The following is an 18,019-nucleotide window of genomic DNA, read 5'->3' on the forward strand; positions in this document are numbered from 1 at the left end:
GGTCCTTGGAGAATTCAAGGACTAGTAATTTGGGTCAAGTTATATTTTTTGTGTTTTTTTGGAGTGTGAATAGTAGAGGTCCAGTGAAAATGTTAACAAACATTGGGACGTGACTGCACAAATGAATGAGGAGAGCGCAGATAATAGAACCCCGCAGACAAATGAGAAGGTCTCGTCAGCTGCCAGATTTGATTAGGCTGGTGAGACTCAAGTGACCCTCAGGAGTGTTAATTGAGAGAAAGATGCTGGACGGATATTGAGCTCGAGCTTTTGACAAGCATGCTCACTCGTTCAGATGACCTCCTACACACATTCAAATCATTCACATATCTGGTTTCACTCCCAAATCAACTCTCCATTCACCTGAAGGACACATGCATGATAGTCCCATCTTCAGGCCATTCCAAACCTATTTACGCTCTACTCCACTGTACAAAACGAGACATTTTGAAGAATGTGAAGGCCACTCTTGGTGCACAAATATTTTTCTGGCTCACAGGTTGTCTACAACTGGGCCAATCTTGGTGTCCTGATTTTGAACATTCCTTTGTTCTGTCCCATTTGCTCTGCATGCAGTAATCCTATCAAGCACTCGACTCTGAGTTAACGTGACTCTTCTGGCCTATTTTACAGCACATGCCAAGTGTTTTTGTGTCCCTCAGACTGAAATCTAGAGCATTTTCAGTTGATTTACCAGCAGTACTTCAGGACAGAATGCCTTGTGTTTTGCAAGACATTGTACTATGATCCAACAATTGACACGTATACATTGTTATTAGGTATGGGTTAGGATGGTTGACTAGTTGTTCAGCAGTCAACTAGTAATTTAATGATGTTTTTGATGCTGAATAGGATAAACATGGGACACCCTATTTTCAAGATATTCTATAAAAGCAACAAAATGAAAACATTGTTTCCTAAATATTTGCTTAAAATTATCTGGAAAATATTAACTTTTTTTTTTAAATGTTATATATATTTTATATAAAAATAAAACACAAATGTATAAAGTGATAAGTAAATAAATGCATAATATAAATAAAATAAAATAAAATGCACAAAAATCAATAAATAAAAATAAACAAAAAGATATAAAGTGAAGTAAATAAATGCATTATATATATATATATTTATTTATATTATAATAATTTATTTACTTTTTCACTTTAGATTTTTATATATATATATTTTATATAAAAATAAAACCCAAATATAAAGTGATAAGTAAATAAATGCATAATATAAATAAAAAAAATAAAATAAAATACACAAAAATAAATAAATAAATAAAAATAAACAAAAATATATAAAGTAAATAAATGCATTATATATTTATTTACTTTTTCTCTTTAGATTTTTTAATATTATATATATTTTATATACAAATAAAATACAAATATATAAAGTGATAAGTAAATAATTGCATAATATAAATAAATAAAATAAAATGCACAAAAATCAATAAATAAAAATAAACAAAAATATATAAAGTGATGAAGTAAATAAATGCATTATATGTTTATTTACTTTTTCACTTTATATTTTTAATGTTATATATATATTTTATATAATAATAAAACCCAAATAAATAAAAAGTGATAAGTAAATAAATGCATAATATAAATAAATAAAATGCACAAAAATAAATAAAACTAAACAAATATATAAAGAGATTTAAAGTAAATAAATGCATTATATATTATTTACTTTTTCACTTTATATATTTTTTTGTTTTTTATTGTATTTTAGATATATGCATTTATTTACTTTCACTTTATATATATTTTTTTATTTTTTATTTTTTTTAATTTTGTTTCAGTTATTTGGTTTATTTGGTGAAAAAAATCAAATCAATTCACAGAACTTTATGAAATGTAGTTGTGCACATCTTTAATTCTTATAAGGACAGTGATGTTTTATTGAGATAATTGACCTTTATAAACAAACAGCTTCGACAGGCTGCAATCAGAACCCTAAAGCAATAAATTAATTTAGCCGATGTCAACAGCCTACCATTTTTAGTCATTTCACCGCACTGCATACCCATATATAGGAAGTTTTTTTACTATACAGATTGTGGATTGCAGATAATGAAATTTATGGCACTTTCATCCCAGTATAGAAACAAATAAAAACCCTCTGTTCCTTTTCTTTCCCCAGTCTTGGAAAGGAATGCCAGCACCAACCAACCCCTGACTGAATCCCCCGTCAACAGAGGGAAAGAGATGGGGGAGACGGAGGACGAGCGTGCGTCTCAGGCCGGCCAGCTGTTTGAGAACTTTGTGCAGGCCACTACTTGTAAAGGCACCCTGCAGGCCTTCAGCATCCTCTGCAGGCAGCTAGAGCTGAACCCCTCCGACCACAGAGGCTTCTACAGCAGCCTGAAAGCTGCCATCACTTACTGGAAGGCTAAAGGCCTTTGGGGGAAACTGGACAAGAGAGCCAGCCACAAGGAGTATAATAAGGGCAAAGTCTGCGTGGACACCAGAGTAAGTCTCAAGAGCTCTATACATGTCCTTAAAATCTCACACTTCTTAGAGGAAGCAGAAATTACTTTAAAAAAAAATAAGGGCACTTTGAAAGGCTGGTGATTTGATGTAGATGACAAACTTGTCTAATGTACGTTAATGGAAGTCTGACTAAAAACATCAATATTCTGTTGAGAATTGAAATGGCACAACAACAACTCATTTTCATATTCACATTTGTTAGTCAAATAACTTTTGCCTGATATAAATAGCTGAGATCGCTGTAGTGGTGGCTTTCTTGCCGGTCTTGTTTGTTCTATTTTTTAAAGCGAAACAGGAAATGAGGATCAGCGTAATTTAGTTTTAGCCATTTTTCCGCTACAGTTGACCGTTGGTCTGAGGGAGCAAAGGGTTGGGAGGTCATGAGTCAGGATTTTTGTCTACTCCTTTAGAGGAGTAGCACATGCATTTACCCCACGTTTATGAGATCTGAATTGTTTTATTAGCATTTGCATGGTTTCCACTGAAATGATTTTCCTCATCAGAGAGATTTGATAATGTTGCTTTAACTTATGAGAATGGCATGATCTCAATGCTGGAGTGCCATACCAAGCTAATTTAAACTTACTCTATGAGGAGGCTGCATGGTAGCAAGCGTTTGGGTTAATATTATTGTGTTAGGGGAAAAATAAGTCTTTTGTTGAACTATAAGCTCAGAGTGTCTGTTAAAGTCTACGACGCATTAACTAGACCACTGCTTTATCGTGTGACCAGTCAATGGAAGAGTCAATCTCAGGTCACTTAACTTAGCATACATGTTCAGATTGTTGTTGGCGAGTGCCTGTTGGACCTATTGACCTTATATGAGATTGATAATGTGTTGAAAGAATTGGAAACCCTAAAGGATGTTAGTTTTGCAGTTTAGTGACAGGTTAAGGAGATTTAAATATTAATCTGTGAATTTTTGGCTATTCACATGTAGTTTGGCTATTTATTTGCTACTGTTTTAACTTGGTCTGTGCTTATTGCTGATTATTGCTGTTCTTATTGTTGTGGCGCAAGTTGTAATTTGTTTGCATGGGTTTGCATTTCACACTGAATGCTCACATTGTAGGTTCATCTTTCACATATTTGTTGATTTGTTCCACAACAACAGTATTAAAGAAATATCCCCAAAAATGAATTACCAAAAAATGAATTTGGGCTCTAAAGTGAAAAAAAAAGTGTTAAAAGGTTAATGAAATTTGGCATACCACTTCTATACATATTCTGAAGCCATATGATAACTTTGTGACAAACAGACCAAAATTCAAGCCATAACTCACTTTTGCATAATCAAACTCGATGCGTTAAAATTGGTCTCATGATACGCAATCGTCAATAAGGATTGTTTATTTTATTTATTTATTTTTTATTTAACCAGGATAGTCCCATTGAGATTAAGAACCTCTTTTTCAAGGGAGTCCTGGCCAAGAGGCAGCAAAGTTACACAATTAAAAACAATTACAACAGTTACAAGGTACATACAACATTAAAGTAACACCGCTTATGAGAAACAATCACAAACGATTGAGGCAGTGTCTACTGTTTTAAGCTTGGTTTTAAAGGCATTTAAATACATAAACGCAGTCAATTTCCAGTCTTTCTGCAACATGTTCCAAGCAAACTTGTTCCAAGCAAACTTGTATGTCTTGTTGTCACAATATCATGACATTATTGACACCAAACTTAATATAATACATATTTCAATAGATGCAGAGGGCAAGATTTACAGTAAATAACACCTTAAATTCAGTTTGTCATTGATAATTTGAGCGGTTACTGTGCTTTGTTTGACTCTTAGTACTCCTAGATTTGCCCCATTTTTAGACCGTTCTATTCCGGTGGTCTTCGTTGTTTGAGAAACTGTAATATTAATCCTCAAGCTTGGCTTTTGAATGCGTGTCAGCTGCTGTTAGCACTGCTCTGGCACAGAAATGTCTTCCTGAATGTCTTCAAAAGTAGAAATGTAAAGCGACAGAAGCCCACAGTGATACTGAGAGGAAGGCTTCCTCCAGTGATCATATCCAGAACAGGAAACATGGGCACACTGACTCACCTCACAGGAAGTTGGGACCATCAGTCAGAGGCTAAGATAAAGAGTGATGGCAGAAATTATGGTTTACATAAAAGGAACTTGGTTGGTTGCACAGAGCCTAAAGTTGCATATGAGAACATTTACAAAGATACAAAACGTATAGAAATGTTCTTCTTAAATCGATGAACTGAAAAATGAAGAGAAATTCTCATCAAATATGAAATGCATTTTTAAGCTCAAGGGTGAATTTTATGAAGGCACCTTTTTCGGACATCCTCTGAGGTGAAAATAATTCCCATATGTGGATATAAATGGTAAAAATATTACATTCCTCAAGGGCAAGACCTTTGAAATTGTGTCATGATACACCGACAGTACAAGTTAGAGCAGCAATTCATTTTGTGTTCAATGCAGTCTTCTCTCTTTACGCTTACACGCCCTTGGCATCTAATTACAGGTAATAAAATTGTGATAAAAGTGTTTTCGCCAGTTTTATTGCCACTTTTGAACGAGCCTTTTATGGATATTTCAGTTTATATACTTTATTAAAGGAATAGTTCACCCAAAAATGGAAATGTTGTCATCACTTACTCACCCTCAAGTTGTTCCAAGCCTGTATGAGTTTCTTTCTTCTGTTGAACACAAAATAAGTTATTTTAAAGATTGCTGGTAACCAGACAGTTGATGCCCCTATTGACTTCTATAGTATTTTCTTTTCAACTTTAGAAGTCAATGGGGTCCATCAACTGTTTGATTACCACCATTCTTTAAAATATCTTCTTTTGTGTTCAATAGAAGAAAGAAACTTATACAGGTTTGAAACAACTTGAGGGTGAAAAATGCTAATTTTTCACTCTTTTTAACAGTATTTTTATTGGAAAACTACAGTCATAATCCCTGTTTTGTTGTGAAGGACAAGTAAAGGCGTCACCCGCAGTCCTGGCTTGTGTTAGAACTTGCTTGGATTTGTGTTTGAAGCAACAAGTGGGGAGTTGAAATCATTCCATGTGGTTGTGCCAGAAGAGTTGGCATGCACAAATTGGTTTTGATTGGTGATTAGTTGACGTATGTGGAGTGAGGCAGTGAGGTCATTAAGCCTGTGCTTACACTTGTAAATGTTCTCCACTAAAGCCAAACAGTTTCATGCAATAAGTCCATAAAATAATGTCTCTTGTTTGTTTTCACAGTGTCTCATCATTGGTGGTGGCCCTTGCGGCTTTCGGACCGCCATAGAGCTGGCTTTGCTAGGGGCCAAGGTGGTGGTGATTGAAAAGAGGGACACCTTCTCTAGGAACAATGTCCTGCACCTTTGGCCTTACACCATCCATGACCTCAGGAACCTTGGAGCCAAAAAGTTCTATGGAAAATTCTGTGCTGGATCTATAGACCACATCAGTAGGTTACATCTGTTCCAGTTACTGTACCATGCTTTTGACTATTCACTGATATCCCTTCCAGTCAACAAGAGACACCACAACAGGAACATAAGATATGGTTTCACTATAGGAACTTATTAGATGTTGCAGTCACATTCAGGGATTTGTGTATGAGCTTGTTGGATGAGGTTTTCAGACACTTTGATGGATAACACCAGTCCAGCCTAACCAAAAGAGATGTAAAACATTCAGCATAGCCGAGATTATGCAAATGTCTTTTTCCATGCTTTTCTCTTGAAAGATATTGGTTGCCATCTGATAGCTTATGTTTGTGCAGCACAAAAGCATACATACATACATATATTATAAAGTTTTAATTTATTTTATATTGTTTTTTCACACAACAATATTGTAATGGTCTTGTCTAACATCAGCACGGTTATAGGACATGACAACATAAACCGTATGGATGTGTTTCCTACTGGATTTGATGGTGACTTCCTTATATTTTTCAGGTATTCGTCAGCTGCAGCTCATGCTGTTAAAGATCGCTCTCATTGTTGGGGTGGAGGTACACGTCAACGTGGAGTTTGTCAAGCTTCTCGAGCCGCCCGAGGACCAAGGCACTGATGGTAATCAATCATCACGGCATCTTAGTGCTAAGCATGTAGCTTTGAGGACTACATTGACCATGGTGTTACCTTAGCTCACATGATGCAACCTGACAGACCTGAGACTTGTGGACATCCAAGGCATCATAACATAATCCCACACAGCCATAAAATAACTATAAATACGTCCAAGAAAGCCATCACCTGTTTTCTTTACACCTCATGTGGTCTGGAAAAGGGTTGGGTAATCATTACCTTTCGTCTTATGTCATGTCATTCTTTGGCGGATTTACACGCCCTTTTGCCAGTGGCCCTACACGTACATCCACATGCACATCCCGGCAAGTGTGTTTAAGAATGAGATCACAGACAAATAGGCTGTAATAGTTTCTTGCAGCCTATTTAATACTCTTAGTTAGGGGAAGCCACATAATTTGCTCTTTAAACTTCTTTATGTAATTTTAACAAGCACAATGGGCCTAACTCTGCTTGAATGTCAAATTAACAAGGGATTGTTGCATCTTCCTACTTCAAGATCCTAATGGATTTACGGAAGCAAAAGCAGAGCTAAACCAGATCATGAAAATTGACACCTTCCCTCTATGTACCCTTGACGCACACACGCCGCTGATACCGAGAAGGTTTGTGTCATTCCTCCGCGTCACTGGCACTCACCATTCTGCACTGGGCTAATGATAAACCCTCAGTTCTGTACTATATATAAATTCAGGGGTCATTGGGGTCTATAGCACCTCTCTTGCAATGCATTGCTGGTTAAAAGAGCATCACTGGCCTTATGTCAAATTATAGAGGCCTCACACATGGATGGAACATGAAGGTTGTATTTTCCAGTACAAGTAAGCTTTTCTCCCTGGCGGCTTCACACACTGAGCTGGCTGTACTTTTAGAGTCGTGGTAAACAAAAGAAAGGCCAAGTTAGTTTGTTTACCTCTTAGCCTCTTTCGAGATTGACCACGTGTCTGCTTTCCAGGGCCTGGATGGAGGACGGAGATCCGCCCGGCTGATCACCCGATCTCAGACTATGAGTTTGATGTGATAATTGGAGCAGATGGAAGGAGAAGCACTCTTGATGGTTAGAGAATATTCTGTTTCTTTCTGAATTTTTTCGCAGCATGCATAGTTTCTAAGTGGCTCGAGATGTTTTACTGTTCCCATAAATCAGCTGAGGATCATTAACTCCTCATGTGTCTTAAAATGTGTTCTCTCATAAATGGAGAAATGAAATGATCATATCTTCTAAACAAACATCCCTCTTGTATAGAAAGGTACTTCCGCTTTGGAATCAATATTGATCTTGCCTGAAATATTCATGGAACTCAACTGGCAGAACATGATGCTAGCAATGCAAAAGTCAAGGGTTTTATTCCAAGGGAATAGACACACGCGCTTATATATATCATTCATCATCACCGTTGTCATTATATATCATAATCATATATGTAAAATTATGTAGTTACAGTGAGGAAAATAAGTATTTGAACACCCTGCTATTTTGCAAGTTCTCCCACTTGGAAATCATGGAGGGGTCTGAAATTGTCATCGTAGGTGACAATTACACTTCCTGCTTCGCTACTGTTCGGACGCTCTTGCTTACTGCTCCGCGCTTTGCTCTATCGCTTCTATATTGTATCTCATAATTTCAACTTCAGCAAATCAGCACAGCGCTCAAACGACAAAGCTTGACTCCAATTATAAAATTAGAAACTCTGGTGACTGAATTCCTAAACAAAAAGCGGAATATTTCAACCGACCAGCCTCCCACTGCCTTCAGCTTACATTCAGGGAAAACACAGCTGCCTACATTCAAAAGGATAAGGAAATGCCTCTTCTAGAATCTACTTGCTGCTCAAACTGCCACAGACTTTTACAAAGGATTGCAGTTCTTGAAACAAAGTTATTTGCGGAACCATCCAACCAGACGAATCACACAGCAGAGCTTCATCATGAACGCCCTCTGCACACTGCCGGTGAGTCCCATAAATGTAGTGCTACTCAACATGTAGAGAAACAAGTAACTGATCAACACACTAATCGATGGCACAAACAGGGAGCAAGACCCAAAGGCACTCGAGACATCAGATTGTCACGAGCATCACATATTGCCGCAGTAGCATGCTCTACCCCAGACACAAGGATTGCAAACACTAGTTTCCTACCACCAAATATACATCTTGAAAACAGATTTGAAGTGCTAATGAATGTGGGTGAGGAATCCCCAAATGTGATGAATGTGACCGAACACAGATTGAATCAGCCCGTAGCTAACACTAATGCTAACAGGCGCTCAAGGTCGAGCAGACAGCGGCCCTCAGCTCAGAGCGCAGCCGAGCCCAGGACTCTGATAGTGGGGGACTCAACAATCAGAAACATTAGCAGCAGGGATACAACTACATGCTGCCTTCCACAAGCAACAGTTTCTGATGTAAACAGGGAACTTAAGAACATTCTGATGAAACATAAGACTGCAAATCGACTTATCATTCATGTGGGAAAAAACGATATTCAGAGAGAGGAGTCAGAACTCCTTAAGAGGGATTTCAATGAACTTTTTGAAACACTTAGAAAACTGAAAGTTCAGCCGTTCATCAGTGGACCACTTCCAGCAAAAGGAACAAATAGGTTTTCACGGCTGCTTGGGCTTAATACATGGCTGCACAATACCTGCAACATGAAGGGAGTGAACTTTATCGACAACTTTAATCTCTTCTGGAGACAACTGTTTACATCAATTGGCCTCCACCCAAACAAACTCGGTGCAAGAGTGCTAAAGGACAACATTTATTTTTCCCTTCATCATCCTTCAGCTGTGTGTGCTAACCCACTCAACCTGGATGGCACACACACAACAGGACAAAGTATGGACGATCACAGGACTTCATTTCAGCATCTGAATGGACATGCGGTTGATACACCCCACAAGGACAATGATAACATCACGCAGCCACAACAACCACTTCTCATGGACATACTCCCAGCTGAGCCCCGCCCTCAGAGCTCACCACAGACAGACTGTGACGAATTAGAACTGCTCGAAGTGACACAGATCGAGGCACTAAACAGTAACATCTCAGCCCGGACTGTGGAGTCTGTGGAGGCACTGGTAAAAATGGGGACCATCGGGGGTGAGACTGAGACTGAGACTGATGAACTCTTACAAATTATATGTGGTATAAACAATAAGCTGGATGAAATGTCTAAGTCACTCCTTGAACACAACGATAACATATTGCAGCTTCCGGTAACACCAGAGAAACAGCCCCCCTCACCAGACATGTTATTCCTCTCTACAGCATCCCCACTTCTGAGCTTCACAGAGAAAATGGATTTTGTTTATACTGGAACCAGACAATCACACTCGATCGCTGCGAGCCCACAGATATCAACCAAAAAACGTCGAGCCCCACAACCACCAAAGACAGTAGGCCTGTCCACTGTGAGAGACATAATCGAAAATAAAAAATCCAGAAATCACAATATATGATTTTTTAATTATTATAAGCTAGAATTCTGACCCTCAAAGTCTGCCTTTAAAATGTTCCATTTATTATCCTAAATTAGATGCACCTGTTTGAGGTCGTTAGCTGCATAAGGACACCTGTCCACCCCATTCAATCAGTAAAAATCCAACTACTAACATGGCCAAGACCAAAGAGCTGTCCAAAGACACTAGAGACAAAATTGTACACCTCCACAAGGCTGGAAAGGGCTACGGGAAAAATTGCCAAGCAGCTTGGTGAAAAAAGGTCCACTGTTGGAGCAATCATTAGAAAATGGAAGAAGCTAAACATGACTGTCAATCTCCCTCGGACTGGGGCTCCATGCAAGATCTCGCCTCGTGGGGTCTCAATGATCCTAAGAAAGGTGAGAAATCAGCCCAGAACTACACGGGAGGAGCTGGTCAATGACCTGAAAGGAGCTGGGACCACCGTTTCCAAGGTTACTGTTGGTAATACACTAAGACGTCATGGTTTGAAATCATGCATGGCACAGAAGGTTCCCCTGCTTAAACCAGCACATGTCCAGGCCCGTCTTAAGTTTGCCAATGACCATTTGGATTATCCAGAGGAGTCATGGGAGAAAGTCATGTGGTCAGATGAGACCAAAATATAACTTTTTGGTCATAATTCCACTAAACATGTTTGGAGGAAGAAGAATGATGAGTACCATCCCAAGAAACACCATCCCTACTGTGAAGCATGGGGGTGGTAGCATCATGCTTTGGGGGTGTTTTTCTGCACATGGGACAGGGCGACTGCACTGTATTAAGGAGAGGATGGGGAAGATTTTGGGGAACAACGAGATTTTGGGGAACAACCTCCTTCCCTCAGTTAGAGCATTGAAGATGGGTCGAGGCTGGGTCTTCCAACATGACAATGATCCAAAGCACACAGCCAGGATAACCAAGGAGTGGCTCTGTAAGAAGCATATCAAGGTTCTGGCGTGGCCTAGCCAGTCTCCAGACCTAAACCCAATAGAGAATCTTTGGAGGGAGCTCAAACTCTGTGTTTCTCAGCGACAGGCCAGAAACCTGAATGATCTAGAGAAGATCTGTTTGGAGGAGTGGGCCAAAATCCCTCCTGCAGTGTGTGCAAACCTGGTGAAAAACTACAGGAAACGTTTGACCTCTGTAATTGCAAACAAAGGCTACTGTACCAAATATTAACATTGATTTTCTCAGGGGTTCAAATACTTATTTGCAGCTGTATCATACAAATAAATAATCTAAAAAAAAAAATCCAGAAATCACAATGTATGATTTTTTAACTATGTCTCTCACAGTGGACATGCACCTACGATGACAATTTCAGACCCCTCCATGATTTCTAAGTGGGAGAACTTGCAAAATAGCAGGGTGTTCAAATACTTATTTTCCTCACTGTATATTATTATGGTTTATGTATTTGACATTTATACATAATACAAATATTATTTGTAGTAATATAGTAATTGTATGGTATGTTAAAATAAAATGATTATATATTTTAATGGTTTATAATATAAATAATTACTCAATTTGTGATACTAAATGTATGTATTTTTTATTTACTATTATTAATTAATTATTATTAAGTAAAAAATGTGAGCTGAAAAAGTCGCAATTACCTTTTAAATTGTTTTATTCTGTGGTAGAAACAAGCTTCCATTGTAATATATCTATTATATTAATATTCAAGTATATATTTTATAGTGCCGTCAAATCGATTAATCACATTCGAAATAAAAGTTTGTTTACAAAATAGATGTGTGTGTGTGTATAGTAGTAATAATGCATATATAAATACACACTCATTCATGTATTTAAGAAATATGTGCATGTGTATATACTGTATATATTTATATAATTTATATTACATATATAAATAGTTTATATATTAATATAACACATTTTTCCTAAAAAAATAAAATATATATTTATACATATACATACACAGTACACACGTTATTTAAATACAAACTTTTATTTTGGATGAGATTAATCTATTTGACAGCACTATTTTAATTGTTTATAATATATGATTTATTATACTCAATAATACAAAATATTAATTTTATATATATATATATATATAGTATTGCAGCTCTATTTTGTGTACTAATCTAGCTCCTAATCTAACTGCAAATATTGTTGTTTTTCATGATAAATTGGAAAAATGCGTTAATGTAGATTATGAAATGAGCAACAATAAGCCTAATTCCACATACAAACTTTCATTGTCTCCACTAAGCACATTATAGTGTAATTTTGGGTTTTGTTCTCCACACATCATGTGGTGGACCAAACAAACAAGATTAAGCCCTCAGAACATCAACACCACACAAGAAAAATTACACTGTGCAAATGTTTTGTCTGTGAATGACACATTTAGCACTTTCAGACTGGAATCTTTCATCTTATGAGATTTGGCTCTCTCAAGCATAATAAACCTGCTAAAGGGCTTTAACGTGCTCACTCAGTCAAGCAAATTGCCCCAGTGACTGAAAAACTGTCCTACATTCAGTCTCCCGTTCCTTCAGAACACGGGTCAGCTCTTTGTATTTGACAGGAAGTTTGTTAACCCACCACAGGAGGGGTGGAACAGGACTACTTTCATTGCTTTTCACAGTTAGACTCTGGTGCAGTTCACAGACTTGTCGCAGAGGAACTGATTCTAGATCTGCTCTCAAGTTAGAACCAGAAACCTTTGAACCATGCTGTGCTTATTTACACTTAGGCGTGTGAGAAGCACTCAGATTGACACGTGAATTAAGTTTTTATCTCTCTTTTTTAATGTGTGATAGTGGTTGTAAACAAGTGTTTGGTGTATAAGTGCTACCATGAAAGCAAAGACTGTATTGTGTAATTTGTTGTTGTGCAAACGCTTTTGTTTTGCACCGAGACCTGAAAGATCTTGCACCTATATTGCAAATATATGCTGCCTTAGCGTTTACATTATCTATTGATTTACATTATATATTGATTTTAAAGCAACTTGCCTCTTATCTTCTACTTAAAGGGATAGTTCACCCAAAAATGAAAAGATTTACTCACCCACAAGCCATCCTAGGTGTATATGACATTCTTCTTTCAGACGAATACAATCTGAGTTTTATCAAATTGTCCTGGCTCTTCCAAGCATTATAATGGGAGTGAATGGCAGCCCAAGATTTGAAGAACAAAAAAATGCATCCATCCATTATAAAAGTAATCCACACGGCTTTGGGTGGTTAATAAAGGCCTTTCTGAAGTGGACTGCCTTCAGTATTCAACTTACAAAAAAGCGTAATTGGTATGACGATGACGTCGGACGTAGCATAAGCATTTTGAACTGCGAGAGGCGTTACGCTTTCTTCATAAGTTAAATACGGAAGGCGGTCCGTCGGAAGCTAGATATTTGACTTCATAACCTGTTAAATATAAAAGCCATCGATACATTTCAGAAGACTTTTATTAACCCCCCGGAGCTGTGTGGATTACTTTTATAGGGTGAATTCCGGGTGATTTGGGCACTTTTTCCAAGTCATCGCAATGGCAAAAAGTGTCCCAATCACCCGGAATTCACATAATGGATGGGATACACTTTATTTGAGCTTCAAATTTTGGGCTGCTATTCACTGCCATTATAAAGCTTGGAAGAGCCAGGACATATTTAATATAACTCCGATTGTATTCATCTGAAAGACGTATGTAGGCCTTAAGATTAGACTGGCCAAATACGATGTTGATCTGGTTAAATTACTATGAGGAGTTAATCACAGAGTAAAACATGCCATTTCCTGTTGCCTGCAGCTGGCATTAGGACTGTTACTGAATATTGGCATGTAGATGTCTTCAGGCCAGGACTCTGCCCCAAACTTCACGTGTTTTATTAGCGCGGACATTGTATACCCAAGTTTCAACAACTTCCTGTTTCATGGCGAAACATTGAACTTTGTCAGGTTGTCATAGACATGCCCGTCAGCTAAAACTCAAGATTTTCCAAATGCCAAGGCCTTGATATTATATATATCATTTTTATTTTTATTTTTTTTTACATTTCCAGGGTTGATTATACAAAACTGTTCACTTTGGAAACAACTTTCACATACTGCTCTCAAATTTGGGTTTAAAATAAAATTTGATGATGCTAACATGCTTATGGTTTGCCATGAGAAAACAAGGTTGGATCACAAACTCAATAAATCACATGATTTGAGGTATTATTTATGTAAGTCCACAAACATCACGTGCCGAAGTACATTTGCCATTAGGGATCTTGGGGGAAAAAACAAACACTAAGTGTGAGCAATAATAATTGTGATGCTTCTGTTAGCAATCAACACTGATTAAAAACTATGAATGCAAAGCAGTAATCCTCTCTCTGCTGCAGGCTTCAGGAGAAAGGAGTTCAGAGGGAAACTAGCCATCGCCATCACCGCAAACTTCGTCAATCGTAACACCACAGCTGAGGCCAAAGTGGAGGAGATCAGCGGAGTGGCCTTCATCTTCAATCAGAAGTTCTTCCTGGAGCTCAAGGAGGAGACCGGTGAGGAAGAGATGGCTTGTTTTTCCATTCCTAAATGTTTTTAGAAAACACACTGCATCATAACTCATATACTGACAGATACATAGCATAATTCCGTAATGGTTCCCCTCCTTAAAGTGAATATGAGCAAAACTGGATTGTATTCTTTTTCTGAGGCGGATGTCATTTTAGATATGCCCTCGTCAAAGTTAATAATTGAACTTAATTAATCTTACACAGCGATTCATAAAACACCAGCAACAAAAGTGGTCATTCATTGTTAAACACTTTGCACATTCATGCTAATTGACCTCATTTATCTTTTGTACAGGGATTGATTTGGAGAACATCGTCTATTACAGGGACAACACGCACTACTTTGTCATGACTGCGAAGAAACAAAGCTTGCTGGACAAGGGTGTGATCATCAATGTGAGTTCTGGTGGGCTGTTCATGGTGAAAGGTTTAACCAGAGACTGTGGGATGCGTCTTCAGTATGTCAGAATATTATGAGAATGAAATGAGTTAAAAAAAAAGTCTAAATACGTAACCATTTAAATGGATAATGTTAGAGTTTAAAAACGTCTTTCTTCTGTATGATATACTTATTTGCTGTAAATATTATAGTAATGAGTATTTAGTAATAAAAACATAAGTATTTAAATGTATTTAATTTTATATATTAATTTTAGATAATTGTTCAATGTTTGTTTTATCACATAAAATGTAATTATAAAATGTATTTTAGTAGTAAGGTTAGGACTTGGATTTAATGATTATAATGAGCTTAATTTGCAAATGCTAAAAATCAATAGAAGATCCCCACTATTATGTAAAAACAATAATTTGTGTGTTTGTGTAAGTGTACACGTGCTATTGCCAATATTAGTTCTCCTATGATAGACGTTACAAAGTGGATATTTTGTTCTTTGAGAGCATTAGAAAAAACCGTTTCATGTTTATTATGAAAAGAAACACTATCAGGAAGCCTTATGTTGGTGTCTGTGTTAGATGTAGTTTCTCATACAGGATATTACAGCGCAGCAGCTGAGTGATTAAAGCTCTTTGTAGTGTTTGGAGTTTGTCTGGAGTTTTAAACTCTCACGCCCTTAGACAGCGGCCCGACCGGTGCTCAGTGGAGTCTATAAAAACCCTGATGATGAAACATGGTTCATCATTCCAGCATAATGATGCTGCTGCTGCTGTGCAATCCACTTAACCTTATGCTACTTCTTGCAGTAAAATTTGTCCTATTGTTTTGACATGCCTTGATAGGATTGTTTGTGAGTACTTAACATCAATGCACGTGCACCTAAAACTGATCTCAGTTATTACAGTGACCCTAAAAAGTATTTAGACACTTAAGGCGCATTGCGTTGCATTAAAATTAACTAAAATGATGAAATAATAAAATGAAATAATGAAATAAAATAAAATAAATGAAATAAAAATGTATTTATTTTATTTTTCATTTTATTTTGTATTGCATTTAATTTAATAAATTAAATTATTATATACAATTAAATGTATTTATATTATATGAATTTGATAACACTTCACAATAAGGTTTCATTTGTTAACATTAGTTAAAGCATTAACTAACAATGAGTAATATATTTCTACAGTGTTTATTCACCTTTGTTAATGTTAGTTAATAAAAATACAACTGTTTTTGTTCACAAAGCATTAACTAATGTTAAAAGGAATGACATTTGATCTTAATGTTATTTTTAACATTCATTAATACATTAAGTAAGATTAACAATGAACAATTCTTCTACAGCATTTATGAATGTTAACTAATGTAGTTAACTAATGTTATCTAATGAAACCTTAATTAAAGTATTATCATAAAATTAATATCAAAATATATAACAAAATATCAAACCGTGACATAAAAAAAAAGGATTTTAGCACAACTACACTTTATGTAAAACAAAGTGTACACCATAATTCTTTTTTAAATTAATATTTCAAATGTAATGATTTTGTCATCTTTTTCCATGTAAAAGCATGTTTCCTCTGTTTTTTTTTCATTCCCAGGACTATATTGAGACTGAACGGCTGTTGGCAAATGACAATGTGAACCAAGAGGCTTTGCTCTCATACGCCCGTGAGGCTGCTGATTTTGGCACAAACTACCAGCTGCCCTCTTTGGATTATGCCATCAACCACTACGGCCAGCCTGATGTGGCCATGTTTGACTTCACCTGCATGTACGCTTCGGAGAACGCCGCACTGCTGAGGGAAAAGTGCGGACATCAGCTGCTGGTGGCGCTGGTTGGAGATAGTCTTCTGGAGGTAGGTGCCATCATACGGCACACTGTATATGATGAGAGAGATCATTAGGTACTTTTTTTTTTTTTTGTGACTCCAAAAAAATATAATTTGAATTATCATATCACATGAGGTCCGGTTGTGTATATACTAATTATGTATAATTATAATTGATATATATATCAGGATATTAATTATAATTTGAGTTAACCATTAACACGAATTTCAGAATATTTTGTCCACCATTTGCTTTAATAACAGCAGCACTTAAGCTGCACGATTACGTAAATATTTACTCATATTACATTTAAACTTTCTTGTTTTGGGCTCTTCAGTCATTTTTTACTGAGAATTTACTTCATCAGAATGGTACAAAACTTGGTAAGGCTGTGTGAATACACAAAAAAAAAATCAAGGACATGATGGCCGCTTTGGAAACGGATGGGAAATTAATTTCATCTAGTGGAAACTTTTTCCCATCCGGTACTGCGCCCAAACAATTTTAACGCAATATCAACCTCAAATTTGGAACACAATTAGTTTAGATTTATGGCTTTGGTTTTCTTGCAGTTTTAGAGTAAAACATGTGTTGGAAAAAATACATTTCATATAAAATTGAAGTATAGTATTTTTGTGCATTTTTCATGACAGTAAACTTACAATTCTATAACCTTTAAGTTAACTTTTTTTTTACTTTAAAACTTTACACTCTAAATTTTGTACATTTACTAAAATAGTACATTTATTTCATTGAAATTTCTTTTTTTTACGCTAAAGGGGTTAAATGTTTTTAAATGTTTGTTTTTTTTAGATTTTTATTTTATTATTATTATTATTTAATTTTGGACTCAACTGCATGTCTAAAAAACAGAAAAAAGATTTGTTTACTTTAGGTTTAAATATTCCTGATTGTTTCAACATGCTGCTTGACTGTACAGCGTTTTGTTTAGTGTGACCTGTAAACATGCCATGTTTTCTCTACATCTCATCGGTCTCCAGCCTTTCTGGCCCATGGGGACAGGATGTGCTCGAGGGTTTCTGGCTGCCTTTGACACAGTGTGGATGGTGAAGGGTTGGGCTCAGGGCAAAGGACCCCTTGATCTTTTGTCAGAGAGGTGCGAACATACTCCATCACCGCTGCTGCTCTCCAATGAAAAATATTTGGTCTTTTTTTTTTGGGGCCATGATCCAATGTCCTTTTTGTTTA

General features: G+C 36.6%; 1 protein-coding gene across 6 annotated transcripts in view; it reads left to right on the forward strand.

The window, feature by feature from the left end:
* mical2b (microtubule associated monooxygenase, calponin and LIM domain containing 2b) overlaps positions 1-18,019 on the forward strand; it is a 63,683-nt gene that overhangs the window by 11,986 nt on the left and 33,678 nt on the right. For all 6 annotated transcript variants that reach the window (XM_079809443.1, XM_079809444.1, XM_079809445.1 and 3 more), the window contains exons 2-9: positions 2,161-2,489; positions 5,733-5,940; positions 6,437-6,553; positions 7,524-7,625; positions 14,401-14,556; positions 14,867-14,967; positions 16,579-16,836; positions 17,812-17,927. In XM_079809443.1, coding sequence (XP_079665569.1) covers positions 2,226-2,489; positions 5,733-5,940; positions 6,437-6,553; positions 7,524-7,625; positions 14,401-14,556; positions 14,867-14,967; positions 16,579-16,836; positions 17,812-17,927 — 1,322 coding nt within the window. In that variant the 5' untranslated portion in view covers positions 2,161-2,225. The remainder of the gene's footprint in view (positions 1-2,160; positions 2,490-5,732; positions 5,941-6,436; positions 6,554-7,523; positions 7,626-14,400; positions 14,557-14,866; positions 14,968-16,578; positions 16,837-17,811; positions 17,928-18,019) is intronic.

The sequence above is a fragment of the Gobio gobio genome (genome assembly GCF_949357685.1).
Source record: "Gobio gobio genome assembly, chromosome: 25".
Classification (NCBI taxonomy): domain Eukaryota; kingdom Metazoa; phylum Chordata; class Actinopteri; order Cypriniformes; family Gobionidae; genus Gobio; species Gobio gobio.